The sequence below is a fragment of the Microchirus variegatus genome (assembly GCF_963457635.1).
Source record: "Microchirus variegatus genome assembly, chromosome: 2".
Lineage (NCBI taxonomy): Eukaryota > Metazoa > Chordata > Actinopteri > Pleuronectiformes > Soleidae > Microchirus > Microchirus variegatus.
The window spans coordinates 2,187,594-2,208,228 of NC_139803.1; the positions used below are offsets into that span (position 1 = coordinate 2,187,594).

Genomic DNA, 20,635 nt, shown 5'->3' on the forward strand with positions numbered 1-20,635 from the left:
ATACTATGTCGTCCAAAATCTGACAATTTTTTTGAAAAGCATTTTTTTGGTCCAAAACTTGACAAAAACGTCATACAAAACTATGTAGTACGTTTTACATTAGTATGTCGTCCAAAATGTGACAATTTAAAAAAAAAAAAATTGGGTCCAATATTTGACAAAAACGACATACTATACACTATGTCGTCCAAAATCTGAAAAAAATTTTGAAAAGCATTTTTTTGGTCCAAAACTTGAAAAAAAAACGTCATACAAAACTATGCAGTACGTTTTACTATAGCATGTCGTCCAAAATGTGACAATTTTTTGAAAAAAAAATTTGGTCCAAAATTTAACAAAAACTATGTCATCCAAAATCTGAAAAAAAATTTGAAAAGCATTTTTTGAAAAAAAAATGTTGTATTTGTTGTTCTTGCCTCAGATGTACAGGTGTGTATGTGTATGTGTGTGTGTGTGTGTGTGTGTGTGTGTGGCTTTCACGTCCAGTGATTTTCCCACTTGCTGATAAGACTGTGCCGCAGTTGACAGCGGCAGGAAAGAGTCTGGTTGTTACTGTAAGACAGCAAAGTGACAGCTCCCTCTCTCCCCTCTGCATCCGCTGCACTTTCATCACACACCAATAAAAGTTAATAGCCATTTTTTTCCACTTGCACTTTGTGTTTTGTTTGAGCTCCTATAACAGAGGCCACATTTCTGTTCATTTCATTTTAGCCATCTTTTACCCGTCTCTGCTAAGATTACTGGGGTAAAAAAAAAGGAAATATTGGCGTTCTAATAACTGGTCAATGTGTTGTCTTTTATTTTCATTTTTTACCGGCGTTTGCGTCGGTTCTGCTGCCAAAGTTCTCCTTGGAAAGCTCAGTCTCACAAGAGAAACAAACGAGACAATAAGAGAACAAGTCCCATGATCCCGCACTGATTCCCGACATTATCAAGCCAGGTCTTTTGTTATAGTTTTGATTTTAAAACCTCTAGTGGCACAAATTCAATACGTTGCGTGTGTTTTAAAGGGTGAAGCTCCGTCTAATCTCCTTGTTCGCTGCGTAATTCTGCGTTTTGTTTGTTTTTTTGTTGAGATTCTCATCGAAAATCCTTTCCTTTCTGTTTCAGACTTGAAGAAGGAAAAGAGCGATGGCCGACCGCTTTGACTGCGACAACTGCAAAGAATCGCTGTACGGCCGCAAGTACATCCAGTCAGACAGCAGCCCGTACTGCATCCCCTGTTACGACAGCCGGTTCTCAAATACTTGCGATGAGTGCAAAGAACTGATCGGCCATGATGCAAGGGTAAGGCATCTATCATAACATGAACGGGCATGTAATCAGCTATCACTTGCACAACAGTATCAAGTGGTAGAAGATGCAGGTTTTCAAAAAATCAATTAAAAAACATTCAGCCCTAACCCTTATTCTCTCTAATGTACTGTTTACACTGAAATGAATCCCACATATTATGACCTCAGTCTTTCCACACCGGGAGCAACATATTAACAGTTTAAACAAAGACAAAGCACATCAAAAGAGCTACTACCCGTATTAGCTCCGAGTCATTTTTGTCATGTTGTGATGTGGCCTCGGGGCAGCGAAAACCAGAAGTCATGCCGTTTTAATGACGCATCATTCGTAGTAAATGAGGCGTGTTCTATGTATTTTGTGTGGCAAGACGCAGTAAAGGCTAATTTACCTCCCAATTATACAGGCAATTTCCACTAAGTCCACAGAAGCCAAAAGGCTAGACTGTAAAAATGCAGCATGAGAGAACGTCTCCTTTTACCACAATCAAGTTAAAATTCAATTTCCCCTTAATGGGAAACACTAACATGAAGTGGTCCATTTAGAGGACTGAACTATGCTACTTATTTGAGTTTATAGGACGCGGCATGCTTCCGTGTTGACTCGTTTTGGATAGCGAAGGGTTCGAGCCAGGGATTTGTTGGGTCGATGCCTTGCAAACAATGATTTCACTCCCGCTCTTGTAAAACATGTTTAAACAGAAGCATGCGCTAAAAGTACAATATGTGCCGGTAACCGCCCACTGACCGAGGCTGCGTATGCAGACGTTACATGTGTGTCATTTTGAAAACAGAAAGATTTCACACTCGTCTTTTTTGGTTTGGTGTTGTTTAGTCTCGCCTCAAGTCTTTCCTGTACTTTACTTCATGCAGATGAAATGACTACACTGTCTGTAAGAATACATGGATCTATTGGTACAAATAAAATGAATTCATAAACATAATTTAATTTGTGTTTGTCAAAATTGTACTTCTTTAAATTAAGGGCTGGGAATGGATCTTTCGCCTTCTTGTTTCTAATGCCATAAGCAGTCTGAGAGCCACTGTATTGTCTTTATTCACCAGTTAATAGAGCTGCACAATATGATCAAAATATCATAATGCCATTATTTTGGCCAATATTGTGATTGTGAGATTCACAATTGAGAGCATAGACATTTTCTTTAAAGTTCCAGAGTGGTTTATTGAATTAAATTTAAATATACTACCCAGAAGGATGTTTGTGTGAATATTACGGAGCCATCGAAGTGACATGAAAAAAAAAATGAAAAAAATGATGAAAAAAAAAGAATTTGAAATCTCCAGTTTCAAAGTCGAGATCTCGAGTTTCCCCCAAAAAATATGAAAAAAAAAATTTTTTGAAAAAAAACTTGAGATCTCGACTTTCCAAAAAAAAAAAAAAAATTGTTTTTCATAATTTTTCATCAAAAATCTGAAAAAAAAATTGAAAATGTTTTTTTTTTGTCTTCACAATTCTGAAAAAAATTCAGTCGAGATCTCGAGTTTCCAAAAAAATTTAAAAAAAAATCTGAATTTTTTTTTTTTTCATAATTTTGAAAAAACATTCGAAGTCGAGATCTCGAGTTTCCATTTTTTTTTGAATTTTTTTTTCTAATGTTTTTTTTCATATTGTTTTGGGAAACAAGATTTTTTTTGTTCGTCATTTTTTCTTTTATTTTCTCATGTCACTTCTAGAATATAACTGCTCGGAAATAAAAAAATAGTTTGGTTTTTGTAGCGTGAGAAAGAGCATTTTATATGTACTTATATGTACTTTATAAGGGAAGAGTCTTATTTGAACAGCTAAACCAGTCTGAGTGTGTGTTTTGTGTTATGAAGCCAAAGTTTACTACATGAACGAAGGAGAGTTACATAATTTCTGGTTCGTGAAGGCCACTTTTAATTTTCCTGTCATGCTTTGGAATGGGAGGGCTGAACAGGGGAGTCTCACCGTTACATGTCACCAATTGTACACATTTTTGTTTTCTGCAGAGCTAGTTTTTGGGCCAGAGAATCTCTGCATTACTGCAGTATTTTATTGTAGTGCTGTTTTGACACACATGTTATCTCTGTTAGTGTCTCGTATTCTTGTACTGCAATTCATTGAGCAGCCCTACCACTAAATTGTACACACCAATCCTATAGCATTGGAAGATAAGTGTTTTGCAGGAATGGCAAAAAAAATGATGAATGTGCTGTGTTTAAACGTAACTGTATGAAACGTCCTTGTTCTCTCCCTCTGTTCTGCTGCCAGGAGCTCTTTTATGAGGACCGGCACTATCACGAGCACTGCTTCCGCTGTTTCCGCTGCGACCGCTCGCTGGCGGACGAACCCTTCACCAGCCAGGACGACGCGTTGCTCTGCAACGACTGCTACTGTAATGAGTTCTCCTCCAAGTGTGTAGCCTGTGACAAGATTGTGATGCCAGGTACGACAGACACACAGATGGTGTCACATACTATGAGTTATCATTATTTAAAACTGGAGTGCAGACATTTTTTTTTTTTTTTAATAAATACAACTTTTGCATTCAATCTATCAGCTCTACATACAGTAACTCTGCTCAGTATGGAGGTGTTTTGATCTCATGTGGTCCTGGCGATATTCTTACACTGCACACGGGAAGTGATCTCCGGTCCATCACAGGGCCAACAAACCGTGACAAACAACCATTCACTCTCACAATCTCACCTACAGTTTAATTTAAAGCGGACCTAGACCGGAAGTTCCAATTAACGCTGTTTTTAAGTGTGTATCTGCGTCATTTACCTTGTTTATGAAGCCCTGAAGGTTCTAAACAAACAGTTCAGCCACTGCTGAGAACGCTGTGTTGTATTGTAATCTCGGGCTCAGCGAGATCTCTGAAAAAATCCCGGTCTGGTTACGAAAACAGCGGTTCTCCTGAACAGCAGATCCTCCTGCTCCGGGCACTAGTCTGGGCACTAGTCCGGGCACATCCGGTTGCGTACATTGAACCGCAGAAGAAGAATAACGTCCGTTGTGGAGGTGTTTCACGAGCGACAGTGTCTTCTGACTCTAGGTGTATCTATAAATGAGTAGCATTGCATCCACCATTCCACAGGGGGGAGGCGGGGCTGCGCTTCTGAGAGCGTGTGTGCTGAATATATCACTTCCGGGTATTGGCCAATCACAAGACAGTTGGGAATCCTCTACGCTGGCTGGCCAATCACGACACACTCTGTCTTCTGGGTGTGAGAGTTGAGTCTGAAATATCGCGGCTGGGGAACAGCGTCAGAAAAGAGGATTTCTATCGGCTCGTTTACAGCAACTAGGAGGTTTTTGACCATAAAAACAAGTTAATGTATGAAAGTAGACCTCCATAACTAACATATATGTGCAACAGGACCACTCTATGTGAGCTTTAAAGTGTCACATAGAAAGGCTCTCGGTCAAACCAGGAGCCGAACCGATGACCTACTTCCTGTGAGGCAACAGTGCTGGAAAAACATTATCTTAGTGAGCTGTGCAGGTCGAGTGATCAATCACTTCAATTTGAATGAATTTGTTTTTTGGTGTCTATTTAAGTACTTGGGGGCTACAAACACCACATTATACTTTTTCCAAGCAACTTTATTAGTTGATGGTGATCAGGACAAAATGTTCTGTTTCAATGTTCCGCACATTCTTTCACTAGAGCTTTTTGAAAATTCTATTTCTGGCTTAGATAATCACCTGATTAAAATAGTGTTCAAAATTTAGTGCGCGTAACTTGTAAAGTATCTTGCGTTTCACAGAGATAACCCTATACTAAAACAGAAATAGAAAGGCAAATGACTTTGGAAAATGATGACATAACACACTTCAGGAAGAAGGGACAGATGAAAAGTATGAAGTAACAGATTGAGAAGATACAGTGAGGAACCAAGTTTTAGTGGATGACAAATGAGGTGAGAGTCCATGATTGAGCAGTAGCCAGGGCTAAATATGACAGGGTAATTGCCAATCTGCTTGACTTATTGTCTGTAAACCAGAACCCACGGGGAAGGCGGGCTGCCAGCAGACTGATGATAACAAGAGATAAGCCAGTCAGTTATTCCTGTAGCCTAACACAGCCTCCACAAAGCAGCAACTGATTCCATGAAGGTACTTTACAACATTCCACTTCTTTTTCTACTCTCGGTAAATCTCGTGTGCTGCCCACACATCATTTCTACCACAGGGTTATGAGTAATTCAAGCCTAGTTGAGTCATAGGAGGTGAAGATTGCCCTAGAGCAGTGTTTCTCAATCTTCCCTTGTGTTTTAGAAGTTTGGCTGCACCAACACCTGATTCAGATGTATGTAGTCAAAGTTTGGACGACATACTTGAGTATGACTTTTTGGTCAAATTTTGGACGACATACTATAGTATGACTTTTTTGTCTAATTTTGGACGACATGCTATAGTATGACTTTTTAGTCTGATTTTGGACGACATACTAGAGTATGACTTTTTGGTCAAATTTTGGACGACATGCTATAGTATGACTTTTTTGTCTAATTTTGGACGACATACTATAGTATGACTTTTTTGTCTAATTTTGGACGACATACTATAGTATGACTTTTTAGTCTGATTTTGGACGACATACTAGAGTATGACTTTTTGGTCAAATTTTGGACGACATACTATAGTATGACTTTTTGGTCAAATTTTGGACGACATACTATAGTATGACTTTTTGGACGACTTATTATAGTATGACTGTTTAGGCAAATTTTGGACGACATACTTAAGTATGACTTTTTGGTCAAATTTTGGACGACATGCTACAGTATGACTTTTTTGGTCAAATTTTGGACGGCATACTATAGTATGACTTTTTGGACGACTTATTATAGTATGACTGTTTAGGCAAATTTTGGACTACATACTTAAGTATGACTTTTTGGTCAAATTTTGGACGACATGCTACAGTATGACTTTTTTGGTCAAATTTTGGACGGCATACTATAGTATGACTTTTTGGACGACTTATTATAGTATGACTTTTTGGTCAAATTTTGGATGACTTATTATAGTATGACTTTTTGGTCAAATTTTGGATGACTTATTATAGTATGACTTTTTGGTCAAATTTTGGACGTCTTATTATAGTATGACTTTTTGGTCAAATTTTGGACGACTTATAGTATGACTTTTTGGTCAAATTTTGGACGACTTATTATAGTATGACTTTTTGGTCAAATTTTGGACGACTTATTATAGTATGACTTTTTGGTCAAATTTTGGACGACTTATTATAGTATGACTTTTTGGTCAAATTTTGGACGACTTATAGTATGACTTTTTGGTCAAATTTTGGACGGCATACTATAGTATGACTTTTTTGTCTAATTTTGGACGACTTATTTTAGTATGACTTTTTGGTCAAATTTTGGACGACTTATTATAGTATGACTTTTTGGTCAAATTTTGGACGACTTATTATAGTATGACTTTTTGGTCAAATTTTGGACGACTTATTATAGTATGACTTTTTGGTCAAATTTTGGACGGCATACTATAGTATGACTTTTTTGTCTAATTTTGGATGGCATACTATAGTATGACTTTTTTGTCTAATTTTGGACGACATACTATAGTATGACTTTTTGGTCAAATTTTGGACGACATACTAAAGTATGACTTTTTGGTCTAATTTTGGACGACATGCTACAGTATGACGTTTTGGTCAAATTTTGGACGACATACTATCTTATGACTTTTTGATCAAATTTTGGATGACTTATTACAGTATGACGTTTTGGTCAAATTTTGGATGACATTCTATGGTATGACTGTTTTGGCAAATTTTGGACGACATACTATAGTATGACTTTTTAGTAAAAATTTGGACGACATACTTAAGTATGACTTTTTGGTCTAATTTTGGACGACATACTATCTTATGACTTTTTGATCAAATTTTGTACGACTTATTACAGTATGACGTTTTGGTCAAATTTTGGACGACATACTATAGTATGACTGTTTTGGCAAATTTTGGACGACATACTTAAGTATGACTTTTTGGTCAAATTTTGGACGACATGCTACAGTATGACTTTTTTGGTCAAATTTTGGACGGCATAGTATGACTTTTTGGTCAAATTTTGGACGACATGCTATAGTATGACTTTTTGGTCAAATTTTGGACGACTTATTATAGTATGACTTTTTGGTCAAATTTTGGACGGCATACTATAGTATGACTTTTTAGTCAAATTTTGGACGACATACTATAGTATGACTTTTTGGTCAAATTTTGGACGACATACTAAAGTATGACTTTTTGGTCTAATTTTGGACGACATGCTACAGTATGACGTTTTGGTCAAATTTTGGACGACATACTATCTTATGACTTTTTGATCAAATTTTGGATGACTTATTACAGTATGACGTTTTGGTCAAATTTTGGATGACATTCTATGGTATGACTGTTTTGGCAAATTTTGGACGACATACTATAGTATGACTTTTTAGTAAAAATTTGGACGACATACTTAAGTATGACTTTTTAGTCTGATTTTGGACGACATACTATAGTATGACTTTTTGGTCAAATTTTGGACGACATACTATAGTATGACTTTTTGGACGACTTATTATAGTATGACTGTTTAGGCAAATTTTGGACGACATACTTAAGTATGACTTTTTGGTCAAATTTTGGACGACATGCTACAGTATGACTTTTTTGGTCAAATTTTGGACGACATACTATAGTATGACTTTTTGGACGAATTATTATAGTATGACTTTTTGGTCAAATTTTGGATGACTTATTATAGTATGACTTTTTGGTCAAATTTTGGACGTCTTATTATAGTATGACTTTTTGGTCAAATTTTGGACGACATACTATAGTATGACTTTTTGGTCAAATTTTGGACGACATGCTACAGTATGACTTTTTTGGTCAAATTTTGGACGACATACTATAGTATGACTTTTTGGACGACTTATTATAGTATGACTTTTTGGTCAAATTTTGGACGACTTATTATAGTATGACTTTTTGGTCAAATTTTGGACGACTTATTATAGTATGACTTTTTGGTCAAATTTTGGACGACTTATTATAGTATGACTTTTTGGTCAAATTTTGGACGACTTATTATAGTATGACTTTTTGGTCAAATTTTGGACGACTTATTATAGTATGACTTTTTGGTCGAATTTTGGACGGCATACTATAGTATGACTTTTTTGTCTAATTTTGGACGACTTATTATAGTATGACTTTTTGGTCAAATTTTGGACGACTTATTATAGTATGACTTTTTGGTCAAATTTTGGACGACTTATTATAGTATGACTTTTTGGTCAAATTTTGGACGGCATACTATAGTATGACTTTTTTGTCTAATTTTGGACGGCATACTATAGTATGACTTTTTTGTCTAATTTTGGACGACATACTATAGTATGACTTTTTGGTCAAATTTTGGACGACATACTAAAGTATGACTTTTTGGTCTAATTTTGGACGACATGCTACAGTATGACGTTTTGGTCAAATTTTGGACGACATACTATCTTATGACTTTTTGATCAAATTTTGGATGACTTATTACAGTATGACGTTTTGGTCAAATTTTGGATGACATTCTATGGTATGACTGTTTTGGCAAATTTTGGACGACATACTATAGTATGACTTTTTAGTAAAAATTTGGACGACATACTTAAGTATGACTTTTTGGTCTAATTTTGGACGACATACTATCTTATGACTTTTTGATCAAATTTTGTACGACTTATTACAGTATGACGTTTTGGTCAAATTTTGGACGACATACTATAGTATGACTGTTTTGGCAAATTTTGGACGACATACTTAAGTATGACTTTTTGGTCAAATTTTGGACGACATGCTACAGTATGACTTTTTTGGTCAAATTTTGGACGGCATACTATAGTATGACTTTTTGGTCAAATTTTGGACGACATGCTATAGTATGACTTTTTAGTCAAATTTTGGACGACATACTATAATATGACTTTTTGGTAAAATTTTGGACGACTTATTGTAGTATGACTTTTTGGTCAAATTTTGGACAGCATACTATAGTAGGACTTTTTTGCCAAATTTGGACAGCATGCTATAGTATGATTTTTTTGTCTAATTTTGGACGACTTATTATAGTATGACTTTTTGGTCAAATTTTGGACGACTTATTATAGTATGACTTTTTTGGTCAAATTTTGGACGACATATTATAGTATGACTTTTTTGTTAAATTTTGGACGACATACTATAGTATGACTTTTTAGTCAAATTTTGGACGACATATTATAGTATGACTTTTTTGTCTAATTTTGGACGACATACTATAGTATGACTTTTTGGTCAAATTTTGGACAGCATACTAAAGTATGACTTTTTTGTTTAATTTTGGACGACATACTATAGTATGACTTTTTTGCCTATTTTTGGACGACATGCTATAGTATGACTTTTTCAGATTCAGATGTATGGGTCACGCTTCTGCAATGCTTGATGATGAGCTGACCATTTGAATCAGGTGTGTTGATGCAAGGGAATGTCTAAAATGTTTGAATCTCTGACTATTGTTAAAGATGCTGTAAATGTTATAGGCATGGGCCCATAATAAAGGTTTCAAGGTATGCCGTGCTATTAAATAATCAAGGTATCAAACCGTGCCTAAGGTATGAGCTATATTTAATGAATCACTCAGGTTGTGTGTGGCATTGAGTAATACAACCTCTACCCCTCTGGGTTTGTGTGAGCAGTCAGCTGTGGTTTTGATGGTATGAGGTTAAAGGAGGCGACTTTTCAGAGCTGTAAACGTAACAGTGATAATGTGATATATTTGCTTAAGGTTATACCATCAGAATCTCATCTTGTCATTCTGCACCACAAGACATCAGGAAGCAAATATTATCTACTACGATATGTACTATAAATAACTTGATTTACACATTATGTTGCATGTGTTTCATTGGTCACACTGGCACATTGGTCACACTGGCACTGTACATTTGTATGTTTAATGACTGGAGCTTAAGTGGTTTATGTTGGTAACAAAGTGAGAAAAGAAACTTAAATTCAAAACTACGTAAACAGTTTCCTCATGAGCTGTTGGGTTGAAAAGATTGAGCAGATAAAAATGCTTCTGTCGCTGTAGAAAGTCTTGTACGTTGCTGTTGTTGTGCACACTGAGCACAATGACTGTCCTTGTTAGAAGACAGCCAGCCAGTTTGCTTGTAGCCGTGCTTAGTGACTGGGTATCTCAATTGAGATTGATTTCAAAGGCTAAATATACATCTATTCTTAAAACCCACAGTAAATATGGCATTAGGTATGACTTTTTGGTCAAATATTGGACAACATACTAAAGTATGACTTTTTAGTCAAATTTTGGATGACATACTATAATATGACTTTTTGGTAAAATTTTGGACGACTTATTGTAGTATGACTTTTTGGTCAAATTTTGGACAGCATACTATAGTATGACTTTTTTGCCAAATTTGGACAGCATGCTATAGTATGATTTTTTTGTCTAATTTTGGACGACATGCTATAGCATGACTTTTTTTGTCAAATTCTGGACGACTTATTATAGTATGACTTTCTGGTCAAATTTTGGACGACATGCTATAGTATGACTTTTTTTTGTCAAATTCTGGACGACAAACTATAGTATGACTATTTGGTCAAATTTTGGACGACATACTTTAGTATGATTATTTGGACAAATTTTGGACGACATACTATAGTATGTATTTTTTTGTCAAATTTTGGACCAAATTTTTTTTTTCCAAAAAATTGTCAGATTTTGGACAAAATAGTGTAGGAAGACATTTGGTCGACGATATAGTATAGTTGGACATTTTGGTCACATTTTGGGGTAAAAAAATGTTTTCCAAAAAACTGGTCCGATTTTGGACGACATAGTATAGTATGATGTTTTGGTCAAATTTTGGACCAAATTTTTTTTTTCAAAAAATGGTCAGATTTTGAACGACATAGTGTAGTATGACATTGAGGTCGAGGACATACTATAGCAAGACTTTGTGTTTAGCTCAGATGGTAGAGCACCTAACCTGCCCCATGTGTTGAGGCTATTCTCCTCGCTGTAGGTGACCCTGGTTCAAATCCCGCACCAGGCGACCGCTCCCCACCATCTATCAAAAAGGCAAGAAAGCACAAAAAAAAATATTGCACAATTTTGGACGACATAGTAAAGTATGACATTGAGGTCGACGACATAGTATAGTATGACGTTTTGGTCACATTTTGGGCTAAAAAAAAAATATTTTTAAATTTCCGATTTTGGACGACATAGTATAGTATGACGTTTTTGTCAAATTTTGGACCAAATTTTTTTTTCAAAAAAGCGGACAGATTTTGGCCGAAATAGTGTAGTATGACATTGAGGTCGTCGACGTACTATAGTAAGACTTTGTGTTTAGCTCAGATGGTAGAGAATCTAACCTGCTCCATGTATTGAAGCTATCGTCTTCGCTGCTTGTGACGCTAGTTCAAATCCCGCACCAGGCGACCGCTCCCCAACATCTATCAAAAAGGCAAGAAAGCACGAAAAAAAATATTGCACAATTTTGGACGACATAGTAAAGTATGACATTGAGGTCGACGACATACTATAGTAAGACTTCGTGTTTAGCTCAGATGGTAGAGCACCTAACCTGCCCCACATGTTGAGGCTGTTGTCTATGCAGGTGAACCTGGTTCAAATCCCGCATCAGGCGGCCGTTCCCCACCTGTCTGTCTCCACCATACTATCCATTAAAAATGCAAAAACGCCTATACATAGTATAGTATGTCGTTTTGGACCATAAAAACGTTTTTCAAAAAAATTGCCAGAATTTGGACGACATAGTATAGTATGTCGTTTTTGTCAAATTTTGGACCAATTTTGTTTTTTCAAAAAATGGTCACATTATGGACGACATAGTATAGTAGGACGTACTACATAGTATAGTATGACGTTTTTGTCAAGTTTTGGACCAAAAAAACGTTTTCAAAAAAATTGTCAGATTTTGGACGACATAGTATAGCATGTCGTTTTTGTCAAATTTGTGACCAATTTTCTTTTTTCAAAAAATGGTCACATTATGGATGACATTGTATAGTAGGACGTACTACATAGTATAGTATGACGTTTTTGTCAAGTTTTATGCCAAAAAAACGTTTTCAAAAAAATGGTCAGATTTTGGACGACATAGTATAGTATGTCGTTTTTGTCAAATTTTGGACCCATTTCTTTTTTTCAAAAAATGGTCACATTATGGACGACATAGTATAGTAGGACGTACTACATAGTATAGTATGACGTTTTTGTCAAGTTTTGGACCAAAAAAACGTTTTCAAAAAAATGGTCAGATTTTGGACGACATAGTAGAGTATGTCGTTTTTGTCCAATTTTGGACCAATTTTTTTTTCAAAAAAATGGTCAGATTTTGGACGACATAGTATAGTATGACGTACTACATAGTATAGTAAGACGTTTTTGTCAGGTTTTGGACCAAAAAAAGTTTTTTAGAAAAATGGTCAGATTTTGGACGACATAGTATAGTATGTCATTTTTGTCCAATTTTGGACCAAATTTTTTTTCTCCAAAAATGGTCACATTTTGGAGATATAGTATAGTATGACGTACTGCATAGTATAGTGTGACGTTTTTGTCAAGTTTTGGACCAAAAAAACGTTTTTCAAAAAAATTGTCAGAATCAAAAACGACATAGTATAGTATGTCGTTTTTGTCCAATTTTGGACCAAATTTTTTTTTCTCCAAAAATGGTCACATTTTGGAGATATAGTATAGTATGACGTACTGCATAGTATAGTGTGACGTTTTTGTCAAGTTTTGGACCAAAAAAACGTTTTTCAAAAAACTGGTCAGAATCAAAAACGACATAGTATAGTATGTCGTTTTTGTCCAATTTTGGACCAAATTTTTCTTCTCCCAAAATGGTCACATTTTGGAGATATAGTATAGTATGACGTACTGCATAGTATAGTGTGACGTTTTTGTCAAGTTTTGGACCAAAAAAACGTTTTTCAAAAAACTGGTCAGAATCAAAAACGACATAGTATAGTATGTCGTTTTTGTCCAATTTTGGACCAAATTTTTTTCTCCAAAAATGCTCACATTTTGGAGATATAGTATAGTATGACGTATTGCATAGTATAGTGTGACGTTTTTGTCAAGTTTTGGACCAAAAAAACGTGTTCAAAAAAATGGTCAGATTTTGGACGACATAGTATAGTATGTCGTTTTTGTCCAATTTTGGACCAAATTTTTTTTTCTCCAAAAATGCTCACATTTTGGAGATATAGTATAGTATGACGTACTGCATTGTATAGTGTGACGTTTTTGTCAAGTTTTGGACCAAAAAAACGTTTTTCAAAAAACTGGTCAGAATCAAAAACGACATAGTATAGTATGTCGTTTTTGTCCAATTTTGGACCAAATTTTTCTTCTCCAAAAATGGTCACATTTTGGAGATATAGTATAGTATGACGTACTGCATAGTATAGTGTGACGTTTTTGTCAAGTTTTGGACCAAAAAAACGTTTTTCAAAAAAATTGTCAGAATCAAAAACGACATAGTATAGTATGTCGTTTTTGTCCAATTTTGGACCAAATTTTTCTTCTCCCAAAATGGTCACATTTTGGAGATATAGTATAGTATGACGTACTGCATAGTATAGTGTGACGTTTTTGTCAAGTTTTGGACCAAAAAAACGTTTTTCAAAAAACTGGTCAGAATCAAAAACGACATAGTATAGTATGTCGTTTTTGTCCAATTTTGGACCAAATTTTTTTTCTCCAAAAATGGTCACATTTTGGAGATATAGTATAGTATGACGTACTGCATAGTATAGTGTGACGTTTTTGTCAAGTTTTGGACCAAAAAAACGTTTTTCAAAAAAATTGTCAGAATCAAAAACGACATAGTATAGTATGTCGTTTTTGTCCATTTTTGGACCAAATTTTTTTTCTCCAAAAATGCTCACATTTTGGAGATATAGTATAGTATGACGTACTGCATTGTATAGTGGGACGTTTTTGTCAAGTTTTGGACCAAAAAACGTTTTTCAAAAAACTGGTCAGAATCAAAAACGACATAGTATAGTATGTCGTTTTTGTCCAATTTTGGACCAAATTTTTTTTCTCCAAAAATGGTCACATTTTGGAGATATGGTATAGTATGACGTACTGCATAGTATAGTGTGACGTTTTTGTCAAGTTTTGGACCAAAAAAACGTTTTTCAAAAAAATTGTCAGAATCAAAAACGACATAGTATAGTATGTCGTTTTTGTCCAATTTTGGACCAAATTTTTCTTCTCCCAAAATGGTCACATTTTGGAGATATAGTATAGTATGACGTACTGCATAGTATAGTGTGACGTCTTTGTCAAGTTTTGGACCAAAAAAACGTTTTTCAAAAAACTGGTCAGAATCAAAAACGACATAGTATAGTATGTCGTTTTTGTCCAATTTTGGACCAAATTTTTTTTCTCCAAAAATGGTCACATTTTGGAGATATAGTATAGTATGACGTACTGCATAGTATAGTGTGACGTTTTTGTCAAGTTTTGGACCAAAAAAACGTTTTTCAAAAACTGGTCAGAATCAAAAACGACATAGTATAGTATGTCGTTTTTGTCCAATTTTGGACCAAATTTTTTTTCTCCAAAAATGCTCACATTTTGGAGATATAGTATAGTATGACGTACTGCATAGTATAGTGTGACGTTTTTGTCAAGTTTTGGACCAAATTTTTCTTCTCCAAAAATGCTCACATTTTGGAGATATAGTATAGTATGACGTACTGCATTGTATAGTGTGACGTTTTTGTCAAGTTTTGGACCAAAAAAACGTTTTTCAAAAAAAATTTCAGAATCAAAAACGACATAGTATAGTATGTCGTTTTTGTCCAATTTTGGACCAAATTTTTTTTCTCCAAAAATGCTCACATTTTGGAGATATAGTATAGTATGACGTACTGCATAGTATAGTGTGACGTTTTTGTCAAGTTTTGGACCAAAAAAACGTTTTTCAAAAAAATTGTCAGAATCAAAAACGACATAGTATAGTATGTCGTTTTTGTCCAATTTTGGACCAAATTTTTTTTCTCCAAAAATGCTCACATTTTGGAGATATAGTATAGTATGACGTACTGCATAGTATAGTGTGACGTTTTTGTCAAGTTTTGGACCAAATGTTTCTTCTCCAAAAATGCTCACATTTTGGAGATATAGTATAGTATGACGTACTGCATTGTATAGTGTGACGTTTTTGTCAAGTTTTGGACCAAAAAAACGTTTTTCAAAAAAAAATTCAGAATCAAAAACGACATAGTATAGTATGTCGTTTTTGTCCAATTTTGGACCAAATTTTTTTTCTCCAAAAATGCTCACATTTTGGAGATATAGTATAGTATGACGTACTGCATAGTATAGTGTGACGTTTTTGTCAAGTTTTGGACCAAAAAAACGTTTTTCAAAAAAATTGTCAGAATCAAAAACGACATAGTATAGTATGTCGTTTTTGTCCAATTTTGGACCAAATTTTTTTTCTCCAAAAATGCTCACATTTTGGAGATATAGTATAGTATGACGTACTGCATAGTATAGTGTGACGTTTTTGTCAAGTTTTGGACCAAAAAAACGTTTTTCAAAAAACTGGTCAGAATCAAAAACGACATAGTATAGTATGTCGTTTTTGTCCAATTTTGGACCAAATTTTTTTTCTCCAAAAATGCTCACATTTTGGAGATATAGTATAGTATGACGTACTGCATAGTATAGTGTGACGTTTTTGTCAAGTTTTGGACCAAAAAAACGTTTTTCAAAAAACTGGTCAGAATCAAAAACGACATAGTATAGTATGTCGTTTTTGTCCAATTTTGGACCAAATTTTTTTTCTCCAAAAATGGTCACATTTTGGAGATATAGTATAGTATGATGTACTGCATAGTATAGTGTGACGTTTTTGTCAAGTTTTGGACCAAAAAAACGTTTTTCAAAAAAAATTTCAGAATCAAAAACGACATAGTATAGTATGTCGTTTTTGTCCAATTTTGGACCAAATTTTTTTTCTCCAAAAATGCTCACATTTTGGAGATATAGTAAAGTATGACGTACTGCATAGTATAGTGTGACGTTTTTGTCAAGTTTTGGACCAAAAAAACGTTTTTCAAAAAAATTGTCAGAATCAAAAACGACATAGTATAGTATGTCGTTTTTGTCCAATTTTGGACCAAATTTTTTTTCTCCAAAAATGCTCACATTTTGGAGATATAGTATAGTATGACGTACTGCATAGTATAGTGTGACGTTTTTGTCAAGTTTTGGACCAAAAAAACGTTTTTCAAAAAACTGGTCAGAATCAAAAACGACATAGTATAGTATGTCGTTTTTGTCCAATTTTGGACCAAATTTTTTTTCTCCAAAAATGGTCACATTTTGGAGATATAGTATAGTATGACGTACTGCATAGTATAGTGTGACGTTTTTGTCAAGTTTTGGACCAAAAAACGTTTTTCAAAAAAATTGTCAGAATCAAAAACGACAGTATAGTATGTCGTTTTTGTCCAATTTTAGACCAAATTTTTTTTCTCCAAAAATGGTCACATTTTGGAGATATAGTATAGTATGACGTACTGCATAGTATAGTGTGACGTTTTTGTCAAGTTTTGGACCAAAAAAACGTTTTTCAAAAAACTGGTCAGAATCAAAAACGACATAGTATAGTATGTCGTTTTTGTCCAATTTTGGACCAAATTTTTTTTCTCCAAAAATGCTCACATTTTGGAGATATAGTAAAGTATGACGTACTGCATAGTATAGTGTGACGTTTTTGTCAAGTTTTGGACCAAAAAAACGTTTTTCAAAAAAATTGTCAGAATCAAAAACGACATAGTATAGTATGTCGTTTTTGTCCAATTTTGGACCAAATTTTTTTTCTCCAAAAATGCTCACATTTTGGAGATATAGTATAGTATGACGTACTGCATAGTATAGTGTGACGTTTTTGTCAAGTTTTGGACCAAAAAAACGTTTTTCAAAAAACTGGTCAGAATCAAAAACGACATAGTATAGTATGTCGTTTTTGTCCAATTTTGGACCAAATTTTTTTTCTCCAAAAATGGTCACATTTTGGAGATATAGTATAGTATGACGTACTGCATAGTATAGTGTGACGTTTTTGTCAAGTTTTGGACCAAAAAAACGTTTTTCAAAAAACTGGTCAGAATCAAAAACGACATAGTATAGTATGTCGTTTTTGTCCAATTTTGGACCAAATTTTTTTTTCTCCAAAAATGGTCACATTTTGGAGATATAGTATAGTATGACGTACTACATAGTATAGTGTGACGTTTTTGTCAAGTTTTGGACCAAAAAAACGTTTTTCAAAAAACTGGTCAGAATCAAAAACGACATAGTATAGTATGTCGTTTTTGTCCAATTTTGGACCAAATTTTTTTTCTCCAAAAATGCTCACATTTTGGAGATATAGTATAGTATGACGTACTGCATAGTATAGTGTGACGTTTTTGTCAAGTTTTGGACCAAAAAAACGTTTTTCAAAAAAATTGTCAGAATCAAAAACGACATAGTATAGTATGTCGTTTTTGTCCAATTTTGGACCAAATTTTTTTCTCCAAAAATGGTCACATTTTGGAGATATAGTATAGTATGACGTACTGCATAGTATAGTGTGACGTTTTTGTCAAGTTTTGGACCAAAAAAACGTTTTTCAAAAAACTGGTCAGAATCAAAAACGACATAGTATAGTATGTCGTTTTTGTCCAATTTTGGACCAAATTTTTTTTCTCCAAAAATGCTCACATTTTGGAGATATAGTATAGTATGACGTACTCCATCGTATAGTGTGACGTTTTTGTCAAGTTTTGGACCAAAAAAACGTTTTTCAAAAAAATTGTCAGAATCAAAAACGACATAGTATAGTATGTCGTTTTTGTCCAATTTTGGACCAAATTTTTTTTCTCCAAAAATGGTCACATTTTGGAGATATAGTATAGTATGACGTACTGCATAGTATAGTGTGACGTTTTTGTCAAGTTTTGGACCAAAAAAACGTTTTTCAAAAAAATTGTCAGAATCAAAAACGACATAGTATAGTATGTCGTTTTTGTCCAATTTTGGACCAAATTTTTTTCCTCCAAAAATGGTCACATTTTGGAGATATAGTATAGTATGATGTACTGCATAGTATAGTGTGACGTTTTTGTCAAGTTTTGGACCAAAAAAACGTTTTTCAAAAAACTGGTCAGAATCAGAAACGACATAGTATAGTATGTCGTTTTTGTCCAATTTTGGACCAAATTTTTTTTCTCCAAAAATGCTCACATTTTGGAGATATAGTATAGTATGACGTACTCCATCGTATAGTGTGACGTTTTTGTCAAGTTTTGGACCAAAAAAACGTTTTTCAAAAAACTGGTCAGAATCAAAAACGACATAGTATAGTATGTCTTTTTTGTCCAATTTTGGACCAAATTTTTTTTCTCCAAAAATGGTCACATTTTGGAGATATAGTATAGTATGATGTACTGCATACTATAGTGTGACGTTTTTGTCAAGTTTTGGACCAAAAAAACGTTTTTCAAAAAAATTGTCAGAATCAAAAACGACATAGTATAGTATGTCGTTTTTGTCCAATTTTGGACCAAATTTTTTTTCTCCAAAAATGCTCACATTTTGGAGATATAGTATAGTATGACGTACTGCATAGTATAGTGTGACGTTTTTGTCAAGTTTTGGACCAAAAAAACGTTTTTCAAAAAACTGGTCAGAATCAAAAACGACATAGTATAGTATGTCGAATTTGTCCAATTTTGGACCAAATTTTTTTTTCTCCAAAAATGGTCACATTTTGGAGATATAGTATAGTATGACGTACTACATAGTATAGTGTGACGTTTTTGTCAAGTTTTGGACCAAAAAAACGTTTTTCAAAAAAATTGTCAGAATCAAAAACGACATAGTATAGTATGTCGTTTTTGTCCAATTTTGGACCAAATTTTTTTTCTCCAAAAATGGTCACATTTTGGAGATATAGTATAGTATGATGTACTGCATAGTATAGTGTGACGTTTTTGTCAAGTTTTGGACCAAAAAAACGTTTTTCAAAAAAATTGTCAGAATCAAAAACGACATAGTATAGTATGTCGTTTTTGTCCAATTTTGGACCAAATTTTTTTTCTCCAAAAATGCTCACATTTTGGAGATATAGTATAGTATGACGTACTGCATAGTATAGTGTGACGTTTTTGTCAAGTTTTGGACCAAAAAAACGTTTTTCAAAAAACTGGTCAGAATCAAAAACGACATAGTATAGTATGTCGTTTTTGTCCAATTTTGGACCAAATTTTTTTTTCTCCAAAAATGGTCACATTTTGGAGATATAGTATAGTATGACGTACTACATAGTATAGTGTGACGTTTTTGTCAAGTTTTGGACCAAAAAACGTTTTTCAAAAAACTGGTCAGAATCAAAAACGACATAGTATAGTATGTCGTTTTTGTCCAATTTTGGACCAAATTTTTTTTCTCCAAAAATGCTCACATTTTGGAGATATAGTATAGTATGACGTACTGCATAGTATAGTGTGACGTTTTTGTCAAGTTTTGGACCAAAAAAACGTTTTTCAAAAAAATTGTCAGAATCAAAAACGACATAGTATAGTATGTCGTTTTTGTCCAATTTTTGACCAAATTTTTTTTTCTCCAAAAATGGTCACATTTTGGAGATATAGTATAGTATGACGTACTACATAGTATAGTGTGACGTTTTTGTCAAGTTTTGGACCAAAAAACGTTTTTCAAAAAACTGGTCAGAATCAAAAACGACATAGTATAGTATGTCGTTTTTGTCCAATTTTGGACCAAATTTTTTTTCTCCAAAAATGCTCACATTTTGGAGATATAGTATAGTATGACGTACTGCATAGTATAGTGTGACGTTTTTGTCAAGTTTTGGACCAAAAAAACGTTTTTCAAAAAACTGGTCAGAATCAAAAACGACATAGTATAGTATGTCGTTTTTGTCCAATTTTGGACCAAATTTTTTTTTCTCCAAAAATGGTCACATTTTGAAGATATAGTATAGTATGACGTACTACATAGTATAGTGTGACGTTTTTGTCAAGTTTTGGACCAAAAAAACGTTTTTCAAAAAAATTGTCAGAATCAAAAACGACATAGTATAGTATGTCGTTTTTGTCCAATTTTGGACCAAATTTTTTTTCTCCAAAAATGCTCACATTTTGGAGATATAGTATAGTATGACGTACTGCATAGTATAGTGTGACGTTTTTGTCAAGTTTTGG

At 34.1% G+C, this 20,635-nt stretch overlaps 1 protein-coding gene across 1 annotated transcript in view; it reads left to right on the forward strand.

Moving 5' to 3' along the window:
* Positions 1-1,131: 1,131 nt before the first annotated feature.
* Positions 1,132-20,635, forward strand: part of fhl3a (four and a half LIM domains 3a) — a gene marked incomplete at both ends in the record, with an annotated part of 37,655 nt that continues 18,151 nt past the window's right edge. Inside the window, 2 exons of the mRNA XM_083908659.1 lie at positions 1,132-1,287; positions 3,547-3,721. Of these exons, the coding sequence (XP_083764785.1) occupies positions 1,132-1,287; positions 3,547-3,721 (331 nt within the window). The remainder of the gene's footprint in view (positions 1,288-3,546; positions 3,722-20,635) is intronic.